This window comes from Meleagris gallopavo, chromosome 22 (genome assembly GCF_905368555.1).
Source record: "Meleagris gallopavo chromosome 22, MGAL_WU_HG_1.1, whole genome shotgun sequence".
Taxonomy (NCBI): Eukaryota; Metazoa; Chordata; class Aves; order Galliformes; family Phasianidae; genus Meleagris; species Meleagris gallopavo.
Genome location: NC_139425.1, coordinates 5,607,035 through 5,632,210, shown reverse-complemented (window position 1 = coordinate 5,632,210; position 25,176 = coordinate 5,607,035). Strand labels below are relative to the sequence as shown.

Here is a 25,176-nt window from a genome sequence, read left to right as displayed (position 1 = left end):
TGTTTTGGAAGGGACCTCTAAGACCATCTCGTTCCAACCCCCTGCTGCCGGAAGGGACACCTCCCTCTAGACCAGGCTGCTCACAGCCCCATCCAGCCTGGCCTCGAAGGCCTCCAAGGTGGGGACGTTCACAGCCTCACTGGGCAACCTGTCCCAGTGCCTCAGCAGCCTCACAGTAGGGAATTTCTTCCAAATGCCCGGTCTAAGCCTACACTCTTCCCGTTCAAAGCCATTTCCCCTCGTCCTGCCGCTACCCACCCTTATAACAAGTTCCCCCCCAGCTTTCCTGTAGACCCCCTTCAGTACTGGAGTGCTGCTATAAGGCCTCATCAGAGCCTTCTCTTCCCCCAGCTGAAGAGCCCCAGCTCTCTCACCCTGTCCTCCTAGGGGTGGTGCTCCAGCCCTCCGATCATCTGCGAGGCCCTCCTCTAGACCTGCTCCAACAGCTCCATGTTCTTGTGTCAGCTGCCCCACTCAGCTTGGTATCGACTGCAAATATGGTGAGGGTGCACGGTATCCCACTGTCCATGTTGCCGATAGAGACGTCCCGGGATGGACGCTAGATGGAGCTTTCCGGACACAGATTCACGGGAGGAGACTGCCGCTGATTCAATGTTAGTATTCCTATTTCCTAACGCGGAGGTGCTCCTTGCCAGCAAAAGGAACCCAAAAACCATTGTCTGGCGCTGGGGCCAGTCCGTCCCACTCACCGATCCGCTCCGCAGCAATGAGTGCCACCAGAGTGGTTTTGCAGCCCTGGTGTGGTTTTTCACCCTTTCCCCATGGGCATCCCCAAGGCCGTTGAACACAGCGCATTTTTCCCCGCTGGCGCAGCTAGAGATATGCCGGCTGCTGTGCAGGGGTGTGGAAACCCGTGCTGTAACACTGCAGTGCTCAGATGGCAAAGCTGCAGGCAGCGCGGCTCCCCAGGTGCGTACACGTGTCCCCACACCCTGACCTTCTGAAAGTAACCCAGGGCAAATCCTGCTTTCGTGCAGGACGGGGCTCCAGCCTCAATGCGCAGCACCCAAAAGGCAGGAACCAACCCGCCCCCTCCCCAGATCACTGCGTGTCTCTGAAGAACCACTGCTGCTTTTCCCGTGCAACGTTACAAGGCAGCAAGACACCCTCTGGACGTTTTAAAGCCAGCATCTATTGATGCAGCTCTTCACTACCTATCTACCATATCAAAAGCAGCACAAAACCCGAATGCCTGCCGCAAAATAGCTCAGGCCAGGGCTGTCCTGGATCGCTGGGCAGGCAGTGGGAGCAGCATCCTCCTACGGCAGCGATGCCACGAGCATGCCCGCTCCCCAGGGAGCCCCGCCAGGAGCCGCGGGGCCGCGCTCCCCCTTCCCAGCCCCGCGCCCGCTGCCCAGCCCCAGCACAGTGAGACGGAGCTGCCCCGGGAGTGATGCTGCTCGCCGAGCCCATGTGATGCTGGCCTAGCGCGGCTCCTCCGTCGTCCCCCTCCGCTCGCAGGCTGTCATGGCGACTCCCAATAACGTTACTCCCACCAACTGCAGCTGGTGGCCCATCTCGGCGCTGGAGAACGACGCGGGGAAATCCAAGGAGGGGGAGGAAAATCAGGATCCGACGGACCCCGCTCTCAGATCCCAGGACAGGCTCGTTTTGTACCACTGGACCCAGTCCTTCAGCTCCCAAAAGGTAATAGCTCGGCCGGCTTCCCGGGAGGAATCACCTCTCCGGGCAGGGCATACCCTTGGCTCGGGAGGACGGCTCCGCTCGCAGCTGTTTCCCAGGGTGGGCGAGGGGAGCAGCACGCACCCGGTTGGCCCTTTTGTACCCGTATTTCTGTGTTTTATCAGCATCTTCCCGGAGAGGGGGGGCTCAGCCAAACCCTGTTTTTGCTTTCAGCCCGGGGTTTGCAGCGGGAGACGCCTCTGCTTTGTGCTCGCTCACAGCCGAACGCAGGCAAAGCGCAGACAAAGGCTGAGCAGGGGGCCACCCTGCAGCTGTGGGGACCTCGCACAGCCAGCGCAGGGAGCGACCCCGGGACATAGCCCCGTGCCGGGAGCAATTTGCCCCAGCATTGCAGCAGAGCCCTGGAAATCCCACTCCAGAGGTGCTCCAGCTCTGAGAAAAGCCCGGGAGCCAGGCAGTCCCCAAATCACTTTCTCCTGGTGATCCCCAATGCACATTTTGCAGCTTGGCAGCAGTGTTATAAAGCCGACTGTCTGCCGGGTCTTCTGCCACTCCCGTGCCATCAACGCCAGGTGAGCAGTGAGCTGCCGAGGGGCCCCGGGGAGCACAAAGCCATCCCAACGAGGCCCCTGGAGCCCCACAGCGAGCAGGGATGTCCCCGTCTGCTCTGCGCACAAAGGACCCGCAGGTGCCTGATGCAGCAGAGCCACCGCGCCGATCCCATCCGCCCATGCTCCCGGGGCTGCCACGGGGATGATTTCATTCTTGTGCTGCCCCAGGACCCCTCAGCCCCTGCCACCACTTTCCAAGGTACTGGTAGTGAAAAGGATTGGGGGGCGGGGGGAGATGCATAGCCCTTGTTGGGCTCTCCTCCCAGCATCCTCCTGCCCTCTGAGGGACAATCTCGACAGGTGAAACCTGGCTTTTCCTTCTTTGACTTTAAAAGAAAGAAATATTTTCTCAGCTATTAATTAATGACTAATTCCCCCAGAACTCTGACATACTCATAGAAATGCTTATATTTGTTAAGGTGCATTTTTAGCTGCCATCAGCTGGAGGAAAACAGGCGATTTTCCTTCATTCAGCACTTCCGGAAGACACGGCTCTCTGACGAGCCCCCGAGGTTTTTTTTGGCCTGTGTGACACACTTGGGTCACAATGGTCACATTTTTTTTTAATAACTCGGAAACCTGAAGTGAGATTCCTGAGTGCACGTTCACAACGAGCACAGAGAAGAGCAGCAAGAGGAGGATGCTGGGCTGCATGTGATGCCCAAGGTGCCCAGGGTTGGAGTCAGCATTCCCACCGGTACAACGGGCTGGTGCCAGCTGAGCCTCATAGAATGGTTAAGGTTGGGAAAGAGCTCTAAAATCATCAAGTCCAACTGTCGAGGGTGGGCCCATGCAGAACAGAAGAACAGCAGAGAGTAAGGGGAAACCAGGCACTGGGGCACCAAGGGGTTACAGAGCACTGGGTGATGTCCCTGGGTGGCTGCTGTATGGGGAAATGCATGGGGACAAAGGGGCAATGCGGGGCACCAGCAGGGAAAAGGGAAACAAAATCCCCCATGGAACTCTCCTTGCTGCCAGGACTCTCCGGAGCACAGCAAGTGCCTGAAATCCTCCCCAAAGCAAAGCCTTTCTCCTGCTCAAGACGTGCCCAGAAAAACCAGAGCCCACCCCCAAGAGAAGGACATACCTGAGTTATCGTGTGGGCTTCCTCCAGCCGAGCTGCAGCACCCACTGCAAGCAAGGGGCAGCATCACTTCAGCCTCCTCCTCTTCCTCCGGTCTGTGCTGCTGCGCAGCCCAGCTGGGACTCCCAGCCCCATCACTGATCACCCACACCTGGGGGCTGAGGGCTGGGATTCAGCCCTCCCAGAACCCTTTCCCCAGCTGCTGTCACGGCACCACAGGCCAGACAGAGGTGACCCTGCGAAGTTCGGACGTTTGTGGGTGTCCTTTGTGACGTTCCTTCTATTGCCAGGATGCAGATCCTCACTCAGCTGCCTGCCTGGATGTTGCAGTGGGCTCAGGGCACTTGTGGGGCTGTGGGGCTGAGCTGTCCCTCTGTGCCCCGCTGCAGGTGCGCTTGGTCATCGCTGAGAAGGGGCTGCCCTGCGAGGAGCGCGATGTCAGCATGCCGCTGCTGGAGCACAAGGAGCCCTGGTTCATGCGGCTCAACCTGGGCGAGGAGGTGCCCGTCATCATCCACCGGGACAACATCATCAGTGACTACAACCAGATCATTGACTACATGGAGAGGAACTTCACAGGAGGTAACGGGGGGCACAGCTGCGTGCCAGGCTCAGCAGAAACGCAGGGCAGATTTGAATGTTGGTGGCCAAATACACCCATTTCCTCCCACAAAGATTTGGCTCACTCACGTCCAATTTTCACGCTTTCCTAGCAGAATGAACAATTTCCAGCAGAAATCCTCAGACATCCCTCAGAGATGCTGCAAGGGGGATTTGGGAGAGCTGCAGCTGGGTTTGCCCTTGTGTCTTAGAGTCTATGCTCCCAAACTGACCCATTCCTCCCATCTCCATGGCTTGGGAAGCCCATGGTGTGTGGTGGCATCTCACCAGGGTCTGCACACTGGGGACAATGTGACAGAGATCCAGAAGAAGGGACGGCTGAGAGGGAACTCCTGTGTCTCCCTGGAGCAGGGCCAAAGCTGGGATGCTGAGCTCCGAGGCCGCTCCTCACGCAGCTGCTGTGGCAAGTAGCATCTCCAGCCCCTTAGTCCATGTCATCCCAAATCTGCAGGCTGCCACACTGGGATGCTCCGCTGGGAGACTTCAAAGCCCAGCATTGGCTGTGCATCACGACGCTCACCCCAGCATCCATCAGCCTTGCGGCGGAGGCATCAAAAACATCTTAAAATAGCTCCCCGAGCACAGGCACCATGCCAGCTCAGCTGCTGTCCTCTCCCGGCCCAGCCGCCATCGTGCTCAGCAGAGGCACGGCACTTCCTCGCCACAGGGATGGCAGACAGACAGACAGACGGACACCAGAGCCCCACAGAGGAGCGCTCACAGCAGTGGCCCCACGGATGGGGCAGCCCCGTATCCTTGGGGCACACTGCTGCGTGGGGCTGCAGTCCTCACACTGCTCCGTGCTGTTGCCCGGTCCCTATGGAGAGCAGCTGACCCGGCATATGTTGGCAGCACGCTGTCCCCAACAGGGGATGTGGGCTGACATGATGGCAGGGAACAACTCTGAGCACGGTGTGGGTTTATGGCTCTACCAGGAGACACTACGCTCTGTTTTGGGTTAACAATCAGCAGTGTGCCCTGCACTTGTGGCTGGAAGCCAGCAGAGCTACCGGCTCGATTTCTTCTGCCTCTTCCCTTGCCCTCCAAAACATTGAAAGTATTTCTCTTCAAGAGTTGGCAACAAAATCTTTCCGTTGTCTCTTGTGTTTTGTTGCCACAGCAGAACACTCTGCTCCCTCCCCATTGCTCTGGAAAAAGTCCTGCCCTTGAGGTTTTGCAGCCAGGTGCATGGCCTCACCTTTCCGCTGAGAAGTGCCACATGGGAAGACCTGGGAAGAGGAAGGATGCTCCCTTCTGCACCTGTTCTGTTCTAGAGCCTTCATCCACCCACGTTAAGTGGGAAGGGCATCCTCAGGGTGTGCCTGCATTTTTGCAAGGAGGAAGCACTTACCTTGCAGCAATGCTCAGAGCTTGGAGATGCCTGTGTAAGGAAGTATGCTCACACAGCTTTGTTTCCCGGACTGGAAGCACTGACTTTTTCTGCTGGTAACACTGAGGTCAGCCAACAGCAAAGGATGACTCTGCTGGGCCAGTCTTGCAGTGGGGCCAGAGCTATCATTTCAGTTCCTTGATTAAGCAGCAGCATTGGCCACATCTGCAAAAGTCCATCTGCTACTATGCGCTTTGCTAGCCCCAGCTGCTGGCTAGTGGAGAGCCCTGTGCTGCAGACAGCCCAGCTTGGAATCCTAGCAGTAAATTCACTCACTCCCTGTTAACTATCCACAGAAGTCATAAACATTTATGACCCCATAAAGAAATGCTCCTGATGTTCTTGGGGGAGACAAGAGCAGTGTTTCCCTCCTGGTGCCATCCAGTGTGTATTCTGAGCTGTAAATGTAATAAAAAAGAGCACGATACAAACTGCCACCCCACCAAGGTGAATAAAACCCAACAAACCGAGGAGGTGTAGAGCCCTGGGGAGAAGGTGGTCCTGGCACTGAGGGAAGATATGTTCGGTTTTGTCATCCACTCCTTTGTTACCCATATGGAATGGTCTCTGCTATGCAACCATGAGCACCTGTCCCCAAAAGTTCCAGCACCTCTAACACATTTTCCATTTGCTCCTTTCAGAGAATGTCCCCCAGTTGATCCCTGAGCCCGGAACCCTGCTGCACTCACGGGTGTTGCAGTATCGGGAGCTGCTGGACTCGCTGCCCATGGATGCCTACACGCATGGCTGCATCCTGCATCCCGAGCTCACCACCGACTCCATGATCCCAAAGTACGCGACCGCTGAGATCCGCAGTAAGTCACCTCTGGGGCAGGGAGCTGGCAGGACTCCTGCCCTGCACCTCCCGCCTGGTAGACTCCATCTGCAGGCAGCTCCCATAATAAACACCGGCTCCCCTGAGAGTTTCCAGCCGAGGACAGGTGGCTCAGAGTACCTCTGTGGGAACAGAGAACCCCAACAGCTACTGAAGGCTCCTTGTGGAAAACAGGGAGTTTCACAATTTTGTGGCAGTGTAGAGCTCACTGCTGGCTGCACCCTGGTGTCTCCCACACCCACGCTGGCAGAGCCAAGCTCTCGTTGGAAAGAACAAGGATGGAGACAGATGGTGCCTGGCAGGAGGAGGTTAGCCCAGCTTCAGGCAATTTATCCCAGCCCTAAAGTGTTACTCTGCATTTTGTATCCTCTTCTGCCATTTACCCTGCTCCCTTCCCTCCATTAGCTCCCTTGAATGAGGCCCTTCCCAACCTTCTGATGCCCTGATGGGGCCAAGGCAATGAAATGCTGAATTTCCCTGCTGGTAATGCTGGCAGCACAGATATGATTTGCAAAGGCAGCAAACACACCTGATACAAACCCAAACCTGCCAGCACGGCCACTGCTCCGCTCCCGGCCCAGGCACAGCCACCCTCCTGGCCAGCCCTGCTCCTGCTCCACAGCCCCAAGAGTTGTGAACTGGGTCTGTTTAGCCTTGAGAAAAGACGACTGAGAGGGGACCTGATCCAGGTTTATAAATATCTGAGGTGTGGCAGCCATAGCGGTGAGGCCAGTCTCTTTTCAGTGGTACGTGGAGACAGGACGAGGGGAAACGGACATAAGCTGCAGCATAGGAAGTTTCACTCGAATGTGTGTAAGAACTTCTTCACAGTGAGGGTGATGGAGCGCTGGAACAGGCTGCCCAGGGGGTTGTGGAGTCTCCTTCTCTGGAGACATTCAAGTCTCGCCTGGACGCCTACCTGTGCGACCTGGTGTAGGGAACCTGCTTTGGCAGGGGGGTTGGTCTCGATGGTCTCTAGAGGTCCCTTCCAACCCCTACAATTCTGTGATTCTGTGTGGTTCTGTAACTGGGCAGGTGGATGAGCACAGCTGAGCCCAGGGACCCTTTTCATTGGAGTGGGGATGCACATGGTGACAGCACGGCTCTGACCTCCAAGGCTACAAACATAACATTAAAGCAGCCAGTTTGACTCCCCAGATCCTCTGCATGCAGCCAGAGCCTGAACCTAGGATTTGTGGGGTTAAAATGACACAGGGCAGGCCAGGACCCTGACTCAGGCACAGGGATGCCTGTGGCCCTGTCCTGCATCCTTGGCCTTCAGGCTCCTGTGCTGTGGGTTCCTTCCCAGACCCCTTCCATGGGGCTCACCAGTGGGGCTGACAGTGGGGCTGCACCCTGCACATGGACACGGCTCCCTCTGGCTGTACCACAGAGACAGGGGAAGGCAGGCGCTGATGTGCAGACCAGTTCTGTGTCTTGCTGATGTTGTAATAATTTCCAGGAAAAAAATCAGAGTAAGAGGTGCAAGATAGGGGAAGAGCAGCTTGGTAGCTCTGGGAAGGCAGAGGCAAAACCTCAAGGTTGACAATGGGCACAGAGCAGAAGTGCTGGAAGACTCCCATCCATGGAGATTGATTACCTTTTCCTCTCCCTCGTATCTTTTCTTACCAAATCCCTCCACCTGTGCACTGCACAGTGGGGAAGAGGCTGCCCTGTGCAAGGAGCTCTTGCAGCAGGCAGTCTGTTGCTCTGGACTTGTGTGAACACGTTTGCTGGTGTTTAGCAATTAGCAGCTGTTGCAATAAACCAAAACCTGATCTCTGCTGCACACTCTAAACCTCAGCAGTAGCCCATGCCAGGGGAACTAGGATCTGAATTTTACTGTCTGGCCCCGAGCCTTGCTTCTGGGAAAGGCCTGGTAGACAGCAAGGCTCAACCGAACACCAGCTATGCTGCTTAAATCTGACCCCATCCTTGGTTTTGTTGTCATCTCTCCCATCAGTGCTTTGGGACAGACATCCACTTTCTTCCTGGTGTTGCATCACACAGCCCACCCAGTGGGGCTGATCTATGCTTCTCACAACAGAGATGGAAAAAGCTGCTCCAGATGAAGCTGAGCCACACAGTCTATTCTTTTTTCCTTTTTAACACAGAGGAACAGCACTTCAAAGCTATTTAATGCATCAAAAAGTCTCATTTTCAAACAAAACAGCAGGATTGTGCCTGCAAATCCCTCTTAATTAAGCTCTCTGAAGGGAGCTCAGCTGCTTCCCAGGCTAACCTGTGGGATGGGAGAGCTCCAAAGCTGCACTTCCAGCCTGCTGAGCCCACCGAACAAACCATTTTCCTGCTGTAAAAGTTGGCAAAGCTGCAGCTCACCAGGGAACACTCCAGCAGGCTCAGCTCCTGCCTGCCCTCAGCTCATCCTTGCCCTCACACACAGCCAGAAGCTCCGGGTGGGAGGACAGACCCTACAGCCCCTCTATCTGTCTCCCCCCAGGGCATTTGGCTAATGCCAGCACGGAACTGATGAAGCTGGACCACGAGGAGGAGCCGCCGCTGACAGAGCCATACCTCTCCAAGCAGAAGAAGCTCATGGTGAGTAGGCCAGAGTCACATGAGGCTCTTTGGTGGTGAGGCATGAGTGTGGGGATGCGTAGCCATCTGTCCATCCATCCGTGTCACCACTGCTCTCCACCAGGCCAAGATCCTGGAGCACGACAACGTGAATTACTTGAAGAAAATCCTGGGGGAGCTGGGAATGGTGCTGGACCAGATCGAGGCTGAGCTGGAGAAGAGGAAGCTGGAGTACCAAGGTAGGTGATGAGTGGTGTTCAGACAAAGTGCTCCTCTGGGGATGGCCAATGGATCTGCACACTGTGAAAGCCCACACTGAGCTCCATGGGGCTTGCACTGACAGTAGAAGGGCTGCTGCAGACAAATGGGGCACTCCCATGTAGGGCTCTCCCATTTAGGGCACGCAGCTGTCATTTCCTTGCTGACCTCCGGGTAGCCCCTCCACCTCACAGGACGCCTGTCCTCCTGGCTGCTTTGCAGGAGCTCTGCAGTCACTGCAGCATGGTGACACGTCCCACATTCCCCAATCACCCACCAACCGGCCGCTAACCTTGTGGTCCCGTTCTGTGCCCATTGCCTTATGGGGGAGGGAGGATTCGGCATCGTGCCACCACAGATGTGTGCCACCTGCAAGTCCTCTCTGCCTGCCCACCTCCCCGGGCGCCCAGCTCTTAGCACCAGGCCGTGGCACACAGCGGGGAGCCTGGTGGCACTGAGGGAACCCAGTGAGGCGGCAGCTCGTGCGTCAGTCAGCAGCAGGACGGCTGGAGCGTCTGCGGCCTGCTCTGACCTCAAACAAACACCGCCGAGCACCCGCTGAGAGCTGCCCCACAGCCCTGGCAGCGCAGGCACGGCCGTGCATCGCTTGTCCCACCGTCACCTCAGCATCCCTCTGGAGCAGGGCTCCTAACCCCGGGACAGCTGGTGATGCCAGGGATGGAGCACAGCCCAGAGGTGTTAATGAGGGGCAGCCCCACAGCCGGCCCTATGTGGGGAGCCGTGCGTCATGGGGCCCACGAGCACAGCACAGGGCTGCAGCGTGCCCTGAGGTCTCAATGCGGCACAACGCGGCGGCCTAATTGCATCCAGCAGACACCCTCACTAACTGACCTGAGGGGTGGGGGGATTCAGCAGGATTCAGCCTCATTAGGTGCCCTCTGCAGAGCTGCTCCAGCCAGGTGCTATGCCCCTCCACTTCCAGGTCCTGCACCTGCCAGCCTCAGGGCCAAGCTGCCCCCTGCAGGCTCCAGCTGTGGCACCCCCACAATTTATTAGCCACTGAAAATATTTATTGACTAATTAGGCCCAGGCAACCTGTCCACTCGGGCTGTGCCTCTGGCAGGATTAGGCAGGCTGCCAGACTGGTACAAACGAGGCCTGCTAATTACCAGTAACTCTCATGGCCTGGCCCCGTAGGCAGCTGAACTTCAGTTGTGCCTGAGCACAGGGCTGCTTCTCACTGCCTCTGGTTTAACAGCCACCAGGCACTGGCCTTCCACTCCGTCTGTTAAGCAGAGCCTCACACAACAATGCTAACTGCACAGGGCAGTGGAGGAGCGCCAAAATCAAGGATTGGGTACAAAGCATCCCAGGTTTTAAGGTGGGTGCAGAGTACAGATCTATGGCCAGCAGCAGATCCCACCTTCCCTTCCCAGCACATCTCAGCATTTTGGGGTCTCCTTTTCATTTAGATCCAGCAAGGGAGGATAATGTTTCTCTGCAGCCCAGAAGAGAGCAGGAACTGGATTTCTTACCACGTACCAGTGCTTACCACTTACCAGTGCTTTACTTCTGCTTCTGAGATTTGCTGGGCAGGTGCTGAGCAGCATCCCAGCTCCACTGCTTGCTTGCAAAGCATGACAAGCAGGGATATCCAGGGCACAGCTCTAGGCAGCGGACACCTGGGTTTTGTGCCCCTTCTGTAGTTTTTTCCTTTCCTGTACCTCCCTTTATTTCCTGCTTGTTAGCATCAAAAGGGCATTGGGAGAGCATTTAACACTACCTTGACCTGAGCCAGCTTCTTCCAGCATGCTTTCTCATGGACATATCCTGGGTGAGGTTATTTCCAGGGTCACCACTACCAGGGACTATCAGTGCTGTGATACCTTCTCTCGTGCCCAGCACTCACACGAGCTCTGCCTGTACCCAAAACCTGGTTCTTGGCACTGAAGCAATTTGGTGTCCCAGTGCTAGAGAGGGGATAGAGTCAGGACTTCCCCAACAGCATGCAGGGAGAACAGCCAGGTTGGGCCAGCAAATGGTTTTGATTCCCAAGGATTTCTCACATCCCTAAAATAGGACGTGTTACCATGCCACCTCTCAAACAGCTCGCATTGCCCAGCGGCAGCCAAGGACAAAAGCTCTTGCTTTCTCTGAGCATTAATGCAGGAAAAGTGGTCACTGTGCCACAACGCAGCTATTTTGTAGATATTGATTTGTGGCTCCGTGCAGGTTATAAATGCCCGTTGCGTGTTCCCAGATTTTGGCACCACGTGGCCTCCTGACAGATAAGGTCTGGTCTTCTGGGACATCACAGTGCTCAGAAAAGGATTTGGAGTCTAATCCAAAACCTCCTGCCCTTGTGGAACTTTTGAGCAAGCCTTTAAGTACCCATCCAAGGATCTATTCTCATCCTTCCTCTTCTGTCACTTGTTTCTCCAGGGCAGAAGTGTGAACTTTGGCTCTGCGGATGTGTCTTTACCTTGGCCGATATCTTGTTAGGAGCTACCCTGCATCGCCTCAAGTTTCTAGGACTCTCTAAGAAATACTGGGAAGATGGCAGCAGACCTAACCTACAGTCCTTCTTTGACAGGATACAGAAACGCTTTGCCTTCAGGAAAGTCTTGGGAGACATACATACCACGCTGCTCTCTGCGGTGGTACCCAATGCCTTCAGGCTGGTCAAGCGGAAACCTCCCTCCTTCTTCGGAGCCTCCTTCCTGATGGGATCTCTGGGGGGAATGGGATATTTTGCTTATTGGTACTTAAAGAAAAAATACATCTAATGCTGGCAGCTTGGTGTTTAGATTGGTGTCTCTGTGCTGTGTGAAATTATGACGAAGCCTCAGTAACTGTAATGAAATTTGAGGCAAGGTATGAATAATAATATTGTTTAATGTAACATTCCATAGTCTAGAAGTAGAAAAGTATACTGCAAGGAAATAACAACAACAAAAATGCATCAACTTGTAAATGCCTTTTTAGGTTTAAGTATTCCACTCCAGTGGGAGGCTTGGGGGCTGGCCTGGCTCCCCGTGCCCGCCGGGAAGCACTGCCGGTGCAATTCCAGGGGGAGATGGGCATCCTGAGGAGCTCCCAACACCCAGGTTAACAGTGGGACTTGGATACTCAGCCCTGTTTGTGTTTCCAGAGTGTTCACCGGCCACATTTCACACATACTAGTGGGGACTTTCTTCTTCTAGAAGCCAGTGTTGTGCTCGAAGGCATTTCTGGGGCAGGGTGCAGTAGCTGGTCACGGTGAAGGTGGATTTGCATTCTTCAATTATCCTTTTTTTTTTTTTTTTTCTCATTATTTTCATCAAAAAGAATATTTTTATGGAGCTGCTCTTAGCATACATCCACTTTGTACGTCTGGTTTTGGTGGGCTTTTTTTAAAAAAGAATTTGATGCCTGTCTTTAACTGCCACGTTTTTCTCCTGACATAAATGATTTTGACTTCCACCCTGAGCTTTGGCACACGAAGGGGATCCTTGTTTTAGCCTTTTGCCTCCACCTTGAGTTTCCTTTCATGGATTTGCAAAGCATCTTTCACCGCCTGAGCATATCTGGACTCTGACAAAGGACCACCATTTCCAGAACTGTCAGCACTTTTCTGAAGACGCTTTGGCTTTCCCTTCTCCTGGGGGCTCCTTTCTGTCATTTGCTCGCTGTGTGTTTTCTTAGAGACACTTTGCACAGAATCACATTTATGACTTTTTTGTGCCTTTTGCATGTTGGAAAGAATAATGGGCCTCACTGCTACTCATGCTTTGAAAACTGAGATCTTCAATAAACCACATGGGAGGAGTAACTGCTTCACATTGCTAAATGCGTTCAACAAACTTCCAGTCTAATTTCAGAGCGTGCCCACGTGCAGCAGGATGTGCAGGTGGTTTGTGCTTTTCCTTTTGTGTTGTATTGGTATAAAAGTTGCATGGAAACAAAGCTTATTCATCTGACAAGGCACTCGTTTCAGTAAGCACTCCTCTGGCTGGTTTTCAGAGCGTTCTGGTGATCCCTCGAGTAACGCTGCATTTGTAGGCTTGGGGATGTACGCCAAGTGTGGCTGAAGCAATACGCGTGGCAATGCCTCCAACTCAAAAGTGATCTTTCTGTCCTGGAAAGCTGCAGCATTTCCTAGGAGCTTTGGTTCCTGATACGAGCTGGCAGTCATGGAATTGTGAATGCTGAGTGGGAGTTAAGGGAGCTGAACATGTGGGGAGGGACCAGACAAAAGCAAAATGCACAAATTTGAACTGTGTTTGTCATGATTGTATTGGGCTGGTCTGATGTACTTCTAGAACACAATCTGCAGCTGCAAAAGCACTGTGTTACAAATTATCCCCAGGGACACTACTGGTGTGTGAGAACCTAAATCCACCACCTGTGCAAGCACTAAGGCTATTGAGTGAAACATCAGACATGTTCCCTCAAATATGGTTACCGTTTTGCTCCATGGCATCAGTGACTTCAGGGAAAAAATAGGTTTTTTGCTTCTTTTTGAAGAGGGAAACGGGGTTCCATGAGGCCATCTCTTTTGTTAATCTGAAAGGTGTAAGAACATAATGATGTCCATGACACTACGTTCCCCAAAATACATTGCGTACACCAAAACAAAACCCTTACCATGGACTTCACCCCTTTCCCTCTGTAAGCTGCTCTGCAGACACATTCCCTGGTGATCTCCAAGAGCCAATTAAATATACACACCAAATGTAGAAAGGAATTGTAATCGGGCTAAAAAGCTACAAAACTCAGAAAGAACAAGAACAAATACTCCCACCGAGCAAATAAAAACACTGGACAAAATAGGTGCTTGTTCTGTTGCAGAGCACTCTGTTATAACTCAGCTGTTATAAGAATGCCAGGCAAAGCCAATATCTAGAGCAATGCACGAGTCAGCTCAGACCAAGCTCAGACAGCTGACTGTTATATTGCTTCATGCTTTGCTGGAAAGCCACAGATGCTGTGGTGATGAGTTTTGTACAGGCTGATCAGTACTGCTCACAGACTAGCCTTTGTTTCGGAGCATATAAAAGAAAAATCAGTGAAGACAGTGTAATTCTCTCTTGCTGAGCCTTGTTTCCCTACCTTGGAAATGAAAAAATATCACAAGTTTTCTCCAGGGAAAAGCAATCTCCAAGGGCGATAAAAGGCAATTACAGTGACAGCAGAGGCTGGACTGATGTTAAGGACCATGCTGAAATGAACCAGGAGATGAATGTCACCACCCCAATTGATCCAGATTAGTGACTTACTATGAAGTAGCCCTGTGGTGATTACAGGCTGTCATAATAAAAGGTTGTTTTCTCTCTAGCTGATCTAAGCCTCATCAATTCTTCTCCTTTCCATTAGTTTCATTTAAAATTGGAGAACCATTGTACACTCCATAAGCCTGGCAGTGGCCCAATGGTCTTTGCCTGAGGCAATTTCTATACAGAAAAACATGAAAATGATAGCAAAACTCCATTTTCTTACTCCAGAACTTTATGCTCTGCTCTCAGCAAGGGGTGGGCAGCAGCACCCAAGGGGTAAGGCTGGAAGCTGAGGTACCTTTAGATACAGGGTTTGTTTGCAGCAAACACCTGCTGTTGGATACCTTACAATTTGCTGCTGACCAATTCTGTGGCAGCCTGCTATCACTGATGCACTGCCGTAGCTGCATGAGACAGAACGAACGACTTGTGCTGTATCATCCTGCACCACATTCCTGTGCATCTGATCCAGCCCCATTCACAGCCCTCCATCCCTTTCATGCACCAAGTTCCAGCCTAGCACTGAGGAACCTCTTCACCCTGTATGTGAAGATGTTTCTAGCCTTCAAAATCTCTTAGCTTTAGAAGCAATCATGCTTTAGGCTCCTAAAGGCTGTAAAAACCTTAACATGTGCTAAAGTGCTGAACTTGTAATTACAAGAGGGGAAAAGATAAGTCACTATTTGTCAAATCCAAAGCCTTCTGAACACCTCAGATGGAGCTCCATGACACTGAGTGAGCTGTGGGTACCCAGCATACAATGATCACTTCTTCTCTCCCAGGCCTCCTTTTCAATAGTCTCTCAGTGGTCATGTTTGTAAAACTATGGTTTCTGAAATCGTTTTACTCCTACAGGTTTTGCTCAAAAGAATCAATTAATAAAATTAGAATGTATGTGGTCAGTACTACGCCTGGCTGACAGCCTTCCCCTCTGCTTATCAAGGCGTGGGGAAGACCTCTTCATGCAGAATCAGTTTTCAAAACAAAGCTTGTCAGAGAACAAAGAACAGAGCACACAGCCTAAGTCTGCCTGTCACAAGTTGCCAAAGAAACCGAGATCAAGGGCTAAGATTACCTAGTGCCCGGCTTGCGGCCCTGTAGGCGATTAATTACTGAGTCTTGCTGTGTTTCTGGATGAAAAAGTATCCTTACCACCCAACTGGAGGCTAGGAGCTTTCATCTCCCAGCTGAAGAGAGGTTGGTGTAAGAGCTGCTCCTTCAAGCAAGAGGAAGGTATTTCTGCTGTTAGAATAAATTAAGGACTTCTGCACCTGAGAATGGCAAACAGAAAAGAGCAGTTTGTGCAAACACTGATATATTCACTGTCATCGAGATCAAAACCAAACTCATTCATTATGGTCCCATAACTTCCTTAAACTATTTCTTAAAGCAAGGCCTCACTGATTAAATCCTAGTGGTTTCAGACAGAAGCCATTTCCAACACTGGGTCTGAGGTTTTAAGCAGTAGCAGAAAGCCTTGAAGTTGTATTCTCAAATAAAGCACATTCATGAGAAACAAATTTCCTTTTCTCCCCCCTCATGCTGATTTCTTAATGTGCCCAAATGACATTTACTACCATTATCTTTTATTCTCCATTTTACACGCTTTCCTCTGAAGGATTAAACAGAGAAAACAGTCTGCTTTAAATGCCTCGGCGAAACAAAGAATACCACATATGCCATAAATAATTCAGACGAACAATCGCTCTGTCAGAACACAGATGTCTGTCACTGCAGCAAAGGCACGCAGCAGGAGTGGGGCAGAGCAGGGGCTGCAGATACACGAGTGCTGCAGGCAGAGCTGTATGTGCACAGGGCATTTGCCACTGCCTAAGCAAATTATTTCCGTTTGGCTGCAGTGCTGAACAGTATTGATGAGTAATGCACCAACCTCCCCTCACTGCTTGCAGTGCTGTTTTTCTTGTCTTTTTCCTATGCACAACGACCTACTTTAAGTTCTCCTTTTCTCTGCTCCTCTCTACCACTCTACTCCTTCACTTTCTTCTGGATGTCCCATTTCCCTGCCCCGACACTGGGCTGAGGGCACACAAGCACATCCACAGGGACAGTTCTGTCGTCAGGAGCCCATGGGCTGTGGAACTGCACCAGCAAAGCACTTCCCACTTCCACCTTCTGAGAAAGAGCAGCAGAGGAATGGAGAAGAAAGTCTTGCTAAAAATCTAACAGCATAGATCAACTGACAACTCTGAAAGCTTTTTGATAAAAATAACACTGTCCATCCCCCTGCTTTCACTGCCTGCTCTCTCAGCTCTTTCCTAACAGTACCTTATCTCTCCTGCGACCCAAATCCTTTTTAGCTGCAGTGGTTATCCAAATAAAGCTACTTTGCAATCAGAACGGAGTGTAACTGGGTGTGAGGGCGTGTATGAGTTCTGCAGGCACTTCATATAGGGTGAGGGGTGAGCACTTTACACAGTTCCGAGCTGCTTCACGGATACTCTTTGCATCCCAAAGTAATGTCACTCCACTGCACACCTCCTAGAACAGTCTTCTATTTTTACTTACCAAAAGCGATTTCCTTCCGCTCCCTGACCTAAGAGCCAATCACTACAGAAGAGCAAAATGGAGGATTTTTGGACTCAAAGAAAACTAAAAGAAAGCTGGAATAATGGTGCAGTAGTGAGAAAAGCTGTGATCTAAAATAACACCCAACCACTGAGTCTACCAAGCTATATTTTAAATCACTGCTTGCTTCCATCATCTGCAAAAATACTCAGGGCAGATCCTGAGTGACACTCAGAACCAGCACAATCCTGCTGGGTTTGAGTGCAACCATTCATATATTTGGACAGAAACCAAACAGGCTTTGTGGCATTTGTATCGTCTTTATTTTCAATTAATTTTGCATGCTTTCTTTCTGCCACAGGCAACTATTTTGAGTCGCAACCCATTTAGCTGACTTTTCTCCAACACTGAGTCACGATCCCATCAGCCTGTCACTGATACACTTGCATTGTGTGCAACCTCTGGGCTGCAGCTCCTCCTGGTCCTCACACCACAGAGGACGCCTTACAGAACAGAATAGGATTGAGGAAGAGATTTCAGAAGAGAGATGACATTTACAATAAGGATATGTCTATTTATTGCTCTGACATCAACAACATTTCCCACAGATTAAATGCATTAAATTGCATCACGGAAAGAATGTGACCTAAAACTGCAAAATGGACCTTGAATGAACAAAGAAAAATGCTTCAGAAATAAGAAATAAAGTCATTTGTATTTATTTTTATTCCAAGCTTTTCTTCATTCAGCCTTACAATACTAGGAAAACATGCACTACAACTGCAGACCTTCTTCAGGAAATGCATGATTGAGAAAGAGCGTTTTTATGACTACTTCTTTCCCTTAACAGTCAGCTCTCCTGAAAGGCTCTTCATCTTAATCCCTGTGCCATATCACAGCTCCAAAGCTTTACAGAAAAGTTGTTCAAGTCGTTACAAGGCACATGATATTGCTTGTGTTTTGTGACAGCCAGCAGATACATTAACAGACCTCTTGGATCAAATGTTACAACACAGTTACCTGAAATTTCAGGGACTGCAATCCATCCTGATGGTCGTTTGCATTTCTGGTTGTCCAACTTGTAATCTCTGTATTCTCACTGTATCCCTAAAGCACTAAGGTGCTTTATTTGCTTCCATGAGTTCAAACACATCAGGCAGTCCTGCTTCAATAAGTGAGGCATATTCTCTTTCCCAGCTAAACTCCATCACAGTGATTGACCAGCTCCCTTTAGCAATGGTTCACTATGAGTTGGGAACCACAGCAGCCTATTTCACCTTAAGCTTTGGCAGAACAGTTAAAGGAGGAGAAGACAAAAAGAGAGAAAGCATGCTTTTAAGCAGAGGTAAAGAGCTATTACTAATTCTGCAGTCCAGGAGAGGAGATGAAGCTATGAAAAGACAACTCTAGGAAATGGGTTTGAGTGAACAGAGATAAGCAAGGAGCTGGAAAAGGCTGAGGAGCTGCAGGGATTTGCTTTGAGCTCCAGAGCAGTGTTATTGGGCATTATTTTCCTGAGAAAAGTGACCACAAATTTGTATTCGGAACTAACTGCTGATTTTCCAAGACATTTAATATATCACAGCATCCCCTACAGTTTTTCAATTAAAGTGCACCATAGGGTATGACTGGGTGTTTCTCACATTGCCATAAATTGCCACGCATCAAAACAGAAAATGAGATTCTATTATTTCAGCTGCTCCACGACCAGTGAAGCGCTCACAGAGCACGTCTGCTCTGAGCAAAAACTCTCATGAAGAATCCAAACATCAGTTTCAGGTACGTTTGAAGTCTGAACACTCCAATGGATCTTACAGAAGAGCTTTCCCATCTGCCTGGCTTTGCCTCCTGTGACACAAACATGTGAACGGGTCCCAGGAGCAAAACGAATCCGTAAACTTTCCAATGAATTCATTCCAATGAATGAATTCTAGATGAAACTCCCCTCTTTATCAGCCCTACCAGAGGAGAATGTCTAAGGCACCAAGAGCAGGAACTGCCTCACACACATCAGTCAGGCCAAACGTCAGTTACACTTTCATGTATATTTGCTAATTTTTCATTGTGTGCATTTCAGTGCTATGTCAGTAATATGTTGGAGAGAAAAATCCCCTCAATAATTGTACAGGTGTGGAAAGACAGCTTTGCAGAAGAAGGGGAGCAGAATCTGAAATTAACAATAATGCAGAAAAGGAAAAAAAAAGCAAAACAAACACCCAACCAAAACCAACCAGCCAACCCCTGTGTTTCACATGACTACAGTTGCTTACATTTAGAATCCACTACAGACCTCATTTACCTTTAAAATGTTATACTTTCTTCTGAATACAATTTAACAGTAACTGTTGGCAGCCGAAATAAAGGATCTGCAGTTTGATAGGAAGCACCACATCCAGCTGTTCCTACCGTTTCTCTTTTGCTGCAAGTCTGTGATAGAGAGGCCACGTTTTTATTTTAATGATAGAAGTTTATTTGGGGGAAGGAGGGAGGGAGGGAGGGAGGGAGGAAATGCAGGAGCAGAAAATTGGCAATTTTGATTTCCAGTTAACTGAAAGCCAAAAGACACCAAGAAGAGGCCTGAAGCACAAGGAAACCTTGTAAGCTAACAGCTGGCACGTGGTCTCTGAGAAACACGTTGTGCAGGATTGCCAAACTCATAAGGAGTATTACTGCATGGGAACTTTTCCATCTATTTCAGTGGATTAGGCTTTCACTTTGCTACAAAGAGCAACTGTTCACGTCTATGTAATCAACTGCAAGGCACACGTTAGGAATACTGTCAGGTGTTTTTGTTGTTTTTAAACCCTTTATTTTTGAGAACGTGTGCCATGTTAATCTATTCAAATGCTGTGTGCTCAGACTGTCACTGATAATTCTGTATCTCAGTAAAAAAATCTGGGAGGCTGGATAATTCAGGGAAGTGAAGAACAACAAAAGTACCTTTACAGACTCCAGAAACACCCACAAAGACACAAACACTGGAATTTTAACTGTTTTTCTATCATCATTTAAATACAGTTTGAGAATAGCCATGGCCCACATTATTTCCATAATAACCAGTTTGCGTGACACTAATCCGAAGCACAGAGAAACATTGATGCAGTGATTGCACAAAACATCTGTGGAACTGAAGATAACATCAGCAAGCCTGTCGGCTTAAATAAACTGCATTTTTTGGTAGCAGGCCTAGTCTATGTAGCAAAGTTACATAAAGATAACCTAAAATAGAAACTTAAATCTAATGAAATGAATCAGAAAACCTTCTGGGTATATAATCCTTTTTCACGATGAAAGTGGCTTGCAGCCTAGCTTAACTCAAGAGGGAGCAGGCTTACAGTACATCAAAAGAAGGACTGCAAATGAATCTGCATTGTTCAAATATATTTTTAGTTAAACCCAATATGAGTTGATCAGTGCAAATTTCCCAAAGAGTCAGCTTAAAGGCAATTTACTGCAAAGACAAAAGGAGGAACTTGATAGAAAATACTTCAGCTCCTGAAAAAGCTTTTCTGCATGGTCATCTCCACTTTCTGATGCTGCAAAACAACTCAGGTTTGGCACTGAACAGAGTGGGAAGTCAAGGGAATTCAGCTTTCCTCAGAGGCAAGCCACAAACATGGAATTAACGCCGCTGTAACTACTGCAAATACTTCCACTCATTTGCTGAAGAAGAATTGTAGAGATGGTAAAAACAAAACAAAACAAACCCACAACAAAAATGTGCCAAGGTTGACTACGCTGCATCATATTCTGTTCAACAAAACAATCAATTTGGAGCCAAATGCTGCAGACAGATTGTCCCCTCTCACACTACAGCTGTGCCTACAAACCTCTTCAACTGTCTTTTTCTACACTGCAACCATCACACCAGTTTTGTGCAACTGCAACACGAGCAAACCTTTATAAAACCTAATAAAAAGCTTCGCAAGATAAAAACTATGCTAAATGTTTGATACAATGAGTAAACCCATCCAATGTCATACCTATTCATTATACAATGAATTATATTAGTGTTATATTCAGTAGTGGGTTTCAAAACGCATCAGAAGCAGCCACAACTATGTGTGCAATCAAAATTAAGTAGCTTATTGACATTCATTGATAAACAAAACAAATACTGCTTCAAGCAAACTGCTTTGCAGCTCTTAGGATAAAGTTTCATTCAATACCAAGCAGGCTACTGAGCAAGGTAAGCTAACATGTTCATAACACCGGAATTTCGCTGTTCTGGAAGAAACATACCAGAAAGTACTCATAGTTTTATGGTGCTAAATGTGTAAGATTAAAAAAAAAACAAACACCCAACTCTCTCAATAGACTTGAGATTTTTTTGTGTCTAGAATACAGTTACAAAACATGATTACAGCTACTTCATGCAAGGAGAAAGGTAAGACTTGTTACTGAAGAGTTCCCTTTCCAAAGACAGGTATCAATTTCAAGTCACAGACTGCTTAAGCTGTTATATCTCAGATTCATTCTCTTTGCTGCAGAACACGCATACACCAAACCCTTGTGAGGTGTATTTAATACCTGCCACAAACCCTTGTTAGGTGTATTTAATACCTGCTAACATGAGATGTTAGCATTTCGCAATTGAGCTTCATACTACTTTACCAAATGAACACTGATGGCTAAAGTCTCCTGCAATAGTTAGCAGCAGTCATCAGGAGAGACCTCCTCTAAGAAAGAATAAGTAGGAGTATTAAAAAAAAAAAAAAGACATCTGGATCATCCCTGGTACTTTGATAAAAATAGATAGAAAGAGGGAGAATTAACTTAAGGTCAGTTAAGGTCTTAAAGTGCAAAGGCCTCTGTCAGTTTTGGAAGATCTGTTCCTCTATTTATTAATACAAGAAACAAATCCAACTTTGTATTTCTTTGCCAGTAACTCCTAGCCAAGACCAAACCTTTTCCAGTACCAATTTTTTTTTTATCATGAGAACAAACTTTATTATCACCTCCCATCAGCCAGTAAAGGCTGTTTTCTCCAGCCCATTACCTTGCTCCTTATGGTGGATAAGCCTGTAACCATGCCTGTACTGAACTACTCTGGCACTGAAAGAAAAATCCAAAATTAAAAAAAATTATCGGCTATAACTGTATTTCTTTGAACTCAAAGGTATATTTGGGAGAGGTAGTCCAGGAGAAAAAGGTTTCAAGTACCAAACTCTGTATGTTGCATACCAAGCTGCCAAACCTATCAGTGCACCAAGAAGTTTTTGACTGAAATTGTGGAAATACACAGTAGTGCATAGAAACATGAACACCCAGATCACGGTGAGAAAACACAAGGACACAAACAGGCCGTTGATAACAACACGCAGTCTTGAGCTCCGGTCTATGGACAAGCCTTCCAGCACAGCCATTTCCTCCACAATCATGAGAGTACAATATGAGAGCAGAAAGCAGTGCCCCGAGATATCAAAACCATTCCAGATCCCGTTGTTCCGATGGCACTCCTGCTTGGTGGCATAGAGCTGGTGAGGCTCACTGAGTTTAGTCAAGGTAGAGCACGTGCCGGTGAGATTCTCGATATAGATGAAGAGTTCAGTGCAGACATACCAGACAGCAGTGCCCACCAGCAGCGTGCTGAGACGCCGCAGAGCTGCCAGAACGCTCTTTGTGGGGCCGTAGAGGAACTTGCTCTTGGCAAACAGGTAGGTGGTGACTCCAATGAAAGGCAGCAGAAGCCAGAACGTCCATGCCCAAGCCACCTTGACAAAATATCTGCCAGAGAAAAGCCAAGAGAGAAACATGCACGTGTGAAATTTCATAGGAGCCTGGAGGAGGGAGCTGGGGGTGTGTGGCAGTGCTTGAACTAGCAGCCTTTCAAGGTCACTACTGAGAGCTGTCTAAATTAGACCTATGATTCCTGCCCTCAAAGTCAAGCACAGCTAAAATTTTAACCCTCCTCCCATTGTTTCTCTTGGGTCTCAAACCTGAATAATTCCTTCACTAGGCACTTCAGCTGTTTGCCAAGCAGCATTCCTTCAGACTTACAGCCTCATTCAGGCTCTCAGCTGACTCACAGTACAGTTCTTGCAATTGCCTTTACCCTACAAACCCACTCAACTTTGCCTTACTCAAAAAGAAGCTGCAAATAAAATATTCTCGGCTTGCCACCCTGACCCTTGGTCTTCCCCTCCCCCTCCATCTCAAATAAACTTTGCTTTACAACCTTTCACAACCTTACCCTCTTCATACTAAGTAAGGTACCCCAGAAAAAGGATGTCTCTTTTCTCCAATCAGCTTAAGACACTTTTCCTCCACTCTCACCTCATAAAATCAATGAAGTAGCATAACTTCATAGTAGCATCCACTCCTTCGCTGTCTCTTCAGCCCTCCTTGGCATACACAAATTCCCACGCCTCAAAATGCACTCCCTGCCTTGACAATTTTTGTTGTGACGTCTATAAGATGTTGGAAACAAGCTGACGATGTGCAGCTATCCTATTTAGCAAGACATTGCCTAATTAGTTCTGCCAGTATTGCCCAACTAAGAGAAATCTTTTCAGATCTTACAACACAGCGGGTACAAATGAGCAAAGAGACCAAAGCCTCCAACCTTCTGTCTCCCACCAGCACCTTCCAACGCAGCCTGCTTCCTACCAACTGGAGCAAAGAGGAACTGTGCAGCCCCCCTGCATACCCTTCTTGTTTCTTGAAAAATAAACTAGGTCTGCACGCAAGTTACAGACACAGTTTTCACGTATTACTTCTGCATCTAAGGAGCACTAACAAAGCTTTGCATTTTCATTAGGCTCCCAACAAAAGCCTTGCCCAGAGCTTTGGGGAGTGCCATCCTCACTTTACAAGAGAAAAGGCAGCAGCAATTACAGCTGCCAGCATGGAATAGCAACAGAAAATAAAGTTCTCGTCTGGCTGAGAAACTCAAAAGCCAAAAAGGCTGCTAACAGGGCTGCTGTCAGCAAACCAGCAGCAAGACATCTGGGGGGGAAACAACTTCAGAACCCATCAGTGCTGCCAAATTCCCATATTGAAAGGCACACGACACGGCAGCGTGTTTTACCGTACCGTCCATCCCACTCAATCCGTGTTCCTCCAACTGTTCTTTCCAATCACACTCAGAGGCTGCCAGACGTCACCGAGCGACAAATTCAAACCGAAGCAGCACAAAGACAGCCACGAAGGAGTCGGCCGGCAGCGCTGTGTGCCGCTGTGCCCGCTGAGCGCGGTGCCACGCGCCCGGAGCTGCGAACAGCCGCTGCGTGACACAGCCCGCATAGCGCACAGCGGTACCGAGCTGCCCCTACAGGAAGCCACAACACGTCCTGCCTGTTCGCTTCCTTCTGGGCCATCTCGGTAACCGTCAGTTCACCCAAATCCCAGAAGGAGCCAGCTGATGCGTTGTCCCACCCGTCCCGGCCCACCACGAGCACGGACCCCGGCTCCCCACCCGGAACAGCGCCCGCCCGCACAGCCCCGGCCCCGCTCACACGTTGAGCACGTTGCGTTTGTTCTGCATGGGCGTCTCCGGCACCAGATCGCCGTCCTTGAGGGCGGACCCGAGGAAGACGAGGCCGAGCAGCAACCAAGGCAGCCGGCGGCGCACGGCCGCGGTCACCAGCCGGGCCCGCAGGCAGCGGGCGCACCGCTCCAAGCGCTCCATAGCGGCCGCCGCTCCCCCCGGCTCCTCCCGGCTCCTCCCGGCTCCTCCCGGCCGCCGTACGCGTCACGCGGAGCCGCGCCCGCCGCCCGAGGGCGCCCGCCGGGCCCTGACCATGAGGGAGCCGGAAACAGCGGGTGTGCGCATGCGCGGAGTGGATGAGTGCATGCGGGCGCCTCCTGCCGGACCGCCGCGTTAAAGCGTTGAGGGGGCACGTTAGCTCGGGGTCATTGAGATTAGAAGAGAGCGCCGAGGTCACGGAGTGCAGCGGGAGAGCCGCGCTGAGCAAGCCACGGCCCAAAGTGCCGTAATTCAACGCCTCCAGGGACGGCGTCTCCAACACCTCCCTGGGCAGTCTGTGCCACTGCATCACCTCTCTTTCTGAGAATAAATTCTTCCTTATTTCCAACCTGAACCTCTCCTTGCACAACTTAAAGCCATCACCTCTCATTCTATCACAGTTACTGGGGAGCAGAGGCCGATCCCCACCTCACACAGCCTCCTTCAGGGAGTTGCGGACAGCAACAAGGTCTCCCCTGAGCCTCATCTTCTCCAGACTGAACCATCCCAGTTCCCTCAGCTGCTCCCCATCAGTCCCCACTGTGCTCAGACCCCTCACAGCCCCGTTGCCCCATTCTGGACACGCTCCAGGCCCCCATGTGTGTGTGGCAGTGAGGGGCCCACAGCTGAGCACAGCACTGAGCACAACAGCTGTGCAGAGCCTCACAACCACACACCATGCAGGAGGCGGGCTGCCCTCACTGCTCCACTTCTGAACCTTTTTCTGGGCCTTAAAACAGACAGA

At 50.0% G+C, this 25,176-nt stretch overlaps 2 protein-coding genes across 6 annotated transcripts; one reads left to right on the top strand and one right to left on the bottom strand.

Moving 5' to 3' along the window:
- The first annotated feature begins 475 nt into the window (after positions 1-475).
- Positions 476-11,921, top strand: GDAP1L1 (ganglioside induced differentiation associated protein 1 like 1). Of its 4 annotated transcripts, none has more exons than XM_085241631.1 (7): positions 476-614; positions 1,527-1,668; positions 3,750-3,942; positions 6,013-6,186; positions 8,668-8,765; positions 8,869-8,983; positions 11,557-11,921. In XM_085241631.1, the coding sequence occupies exons 1-7, from the start codon at positions 553-555 to the stop codon at positions 11,685-11,687; spliced, it is 915 nt and encodes a 304-aa protein (XP_085097757.1). In that variant the 5' UTR covers positions 476-552; the 3' UTR covers positions 11,688-11,921. The 4 variants fall into 4 exon arrangements, with proteins under 4 accessions (XP_085097757.1, XP_010720637.3, XP_085097755.1 ...); XM_010722335.4 differs by having other exon boundaries at positions 11,406-11,921; XM_085241630.1 differs by lacking the exon at positions 476-614 and adding an exon at positions 1,879-2,475 and having other exon boundaries at positions 11,406-11,921.
- Positions 11,922-17,452: 5,531 nt separating this feature from the next.
- On the bottom strand, positions 17,453-24,465 carry FITM2 (fat storage inducing transmembrane protein 2). Of its 2 annotated transcripts, none has more exons than XM_019622076.3 (2): positions 24,202-24,465; positions 17,453-22,471 (listed from the first exon to the last, which is right to left on the bottom strand). In XM_019622076.3, exons 1-2 carry the CDS (start codon positions 24,372-24,374, stop codon positions 21,829-21,831), a joined length of 816 nt encoding a protein of 271 aa, XP_019477621.2. In that variant the 5' UTR covers positions 24,375-24,465; the 3' UTR covers positions 17,453-21,828. The 2 variants fall into 2 exon arrangements, with proteins under 2 accessions (XP_019477621.2, XP_085097767.1); XM_085241641.1 differs by lacking the exon at positions 24,202-24,465 and adding an exon at positions 23,021-23,749.
- Positions 24,466-25,176: the final 711 nt, after the last annotated feature.